This window comes from Mastomys coucha, unplaced genomic scaffold, assembly GCF_008632895.1.
Source record: "Mastomys coucha isolate ucsf_1 unplaced genomic scaffold, UCSF_Mcou_1 pScaffold5, whole genome shotgun sequence".
Lineage (NCBI taxonomy): Eukaryota > Metazoa > Chordata > Mammalia > Rodentia > Muridae > Mastomys > Mastomys coucha.
Window position 1 is genome coordinate 75,157,947 of NW_022196911.1, and position 2,500 is coordinate 75,160,446.

Consider the following 2,500-nt stretch of genomic DNA (forward strand, 5'->3'; position numbering starts at 1 on the left):
CTCAGAAATCCGCCTGCCTCTGCCTCCCAAGTGCTGGGATTAAAGGCGTGTGCCACCATGCCCGGCTCGTAAGTTTGCTTTTATAGGTAGCTCCCCTGTGTTCCTTTGATCAGCCTTCTATTATCATTGGCTCTGCCTGTAACCATATTAGAAGAGAAAGTTAAAATGAGAGTGGTTAGTATCCGGTCATTTCCGTACCTCTGCTTTTTACTGCTGAAATGGTATTATATTCTTGAGAACTTCACTTTGGTGCACAGAGTAGTTAAGAACTAATATAAATAGTGTAACCAAGTGAGAGTACATGAAAGGATTAAAAGCACAGGCTCTGGGGAAGGACTGGTTTACTTAACCTTTGCACCTTAGGTTTCTCATCTGAAAAAGTAGGCAGTAATATAGTTCTACCTCAGAGAGACCATTGAGAGGGAAATAGTATATGTAAGGCTTTTAGGAACAATTCCTAGCATATAATAAGCAATAAAATTAGTTACTGCTGTTATTAATAAGATAGTTAGCATTAGCATTATCACTGTCCAAGTAAAACAGTTTGAATTGTTCGTAGGATGTCGTGTTTAACTTTGATCAAGTCTCTAGTCCTTGGAGAACACCATCAAGCAACATTTCTTGCTGCTTTATACAGTATCAGGCTCATGCTTTGGTGCTTTATGGTTTTACAAATTAGTAAAATGAAGGCATTCATAAGTAAGTGGTGTGGTTTCAAGAATTCTATGAACCCCATGTTTGGTGTCTCTCTGTGTGTTTGTGTGTGTGTGTACATGTGTTTTTGTTTGATTTTTGAGACAAAGTCTTGCTGTGTATACTATGTTGGCATTGAATTTGCTATGTATGCCATACTGACCTCAGACTTGTTGGTTATCCCAGGCTGACCTTGAAGTAGATGTTGCTGAGTGCTAGAATTACAGGAATGTACTATCATGTCTCCACTCCAGAATTTAAAAAAAAAAAAATTTACACATGAGTAATTTTTCTGGTAATGAGAGATAATAGAGCCAGAGTGGATGAAGTTCCAAAAGATGAGTTGCCCCAAAAGAAGACCTATATCTTTTTGTGTTTTTTATTTATTATATGTAAGTACATTGTAGCTGTCTTTAGACACCCCAGAAGAGGGCATCAGATCTCATTACAGATGGTTGTGAGCCACCATGTGGTTGCTGGGATTTGAGCTCAAGACCTTTGAGAGAGCAGTCAGCACTCTTAACCACTCTCTCCAGCCTTCTTTTTGTGTTTTTTGAAAAGTCCACCCAAATTTGAGAGTTTAGTAGAATAAACAGTTAAATCGTTAGGTTGGAAAAATTTTTATAGAATTTGTCAGTGGACTCTGAAAATAGCACTTTTTTTCTCTTGGTTTCTCTGGTGTGTGACATGAACTATGGTGACATCTCACTGTGCTTGCCTCATAATTCTGTTTACTTGGCTGTTGTTTTTTTCACCAGTGAACCAGGGTCACCAGTGTATTTCATGTTAAATAGGTTATTGTTTGAAGAACAAGGGTTGAATTGTTTGAGGGAAAATAGTTTAAGTAAAATTTGCTATTTTCCAAGAGTTATGAAATCCTTTTCATTTCCTTGATGATGTTGAGGATTGAACCAGAGTCAGGTTGTTTTGTAAAGCAGGCAAATGTTCCACCCCTGGCCTACCCCAGCCCTTTGTGGGGCTTTTGTTTTGTGTTTTGGGGTGTTGGGAGGGTAGACGGGGTTTCCTCTGATAGGCTAATTGTCCCTACAGGACAGCTGCCTCGCTCCAGGGAAATTGCTTCCTTTGCTGCCATCTAGTGGTTAAGTGTTTCCTCAGTAACCTCAGGAAAGTAAAATAATATTGGATACATAAATTCTAAACCTTAGTTAATGGGAGAAATGTAAAGATGGTCTCAATCATGATATCTTGTTGTAATTTGATTCTGTCTTGTCTTTTTACCATCTTTGTCCTGGTTCCTGTCACTCCATGTGTTCCCAGCTTTCCAAGTAACAGCTACTACCATTTCTTACATTCCCCAATCGTTTCTCTGCACTACATTAGAGTGTTCTCTTTAAAGAGTTTTGTCATGCCTGGTCCAACTTAGTATCATTTAACTAAAGTTGCTCTTGGATAACAGGTAAGTGAATCTCTGAGTTCATGGCCAGCCTGGTCTAGAGTGAGTTCCGGAACAGTGAGGGCTATACAGAGAAACTCTGTCTCAAAAAACAAAAACAAAAACCAAAAAAAATCCAAAAACCCAAAATTTGAAGTTTGAAGGGGCTGGAGAGATGGCTCAGTGGTTAAGTACTTCCTGCTTTTCAAGTTCCTGACTTTGGTTCCCAGAACACACACTGGCGGATCACTATTGACTGCCCCCATGTCTTCTATACACTGACATGCAAACATACATATAAATAATAAATTCAATAAAAATAAATCTGAAGTTTGCTTTTCTCTTACAGAATCCAAGAAAACAGGGCCCTGAAACTCAAGGCAGTACAGCAGAACTAATTACAGGGCTTGTACA

At 38.9% G+C, this 2,500-nt stretch overlaps 1 protein-coding gene across 4 annotated transcripts in view; it reads left to right on the forward strand.

Moving 5' to 3' along the window:
* The window catches only part of Nf1 (neurofibromin 1), a 258,357-nt gene that overhangs the window by 93,867 nt on the left and 161,990 nt on the right, over nucleotides 1-2,500 (forward strand). For all 4 annotated transcript variants that reach the window (XM_031355033.1, XM_031355032.1, XM_031355034.1 and 1 more), the window contains one exon: nucleotides 2,436-2,500. This exon is cut by the window's right edge and continues 49 nt beyond it. In XM_031355033.1, the coding sequence (XP_031210893.1) occupies nucleotides 2,436-2,500 (65 nt within the window). The remainder of the gene's footprint in view (nucleotides 1-2,435) is intronic.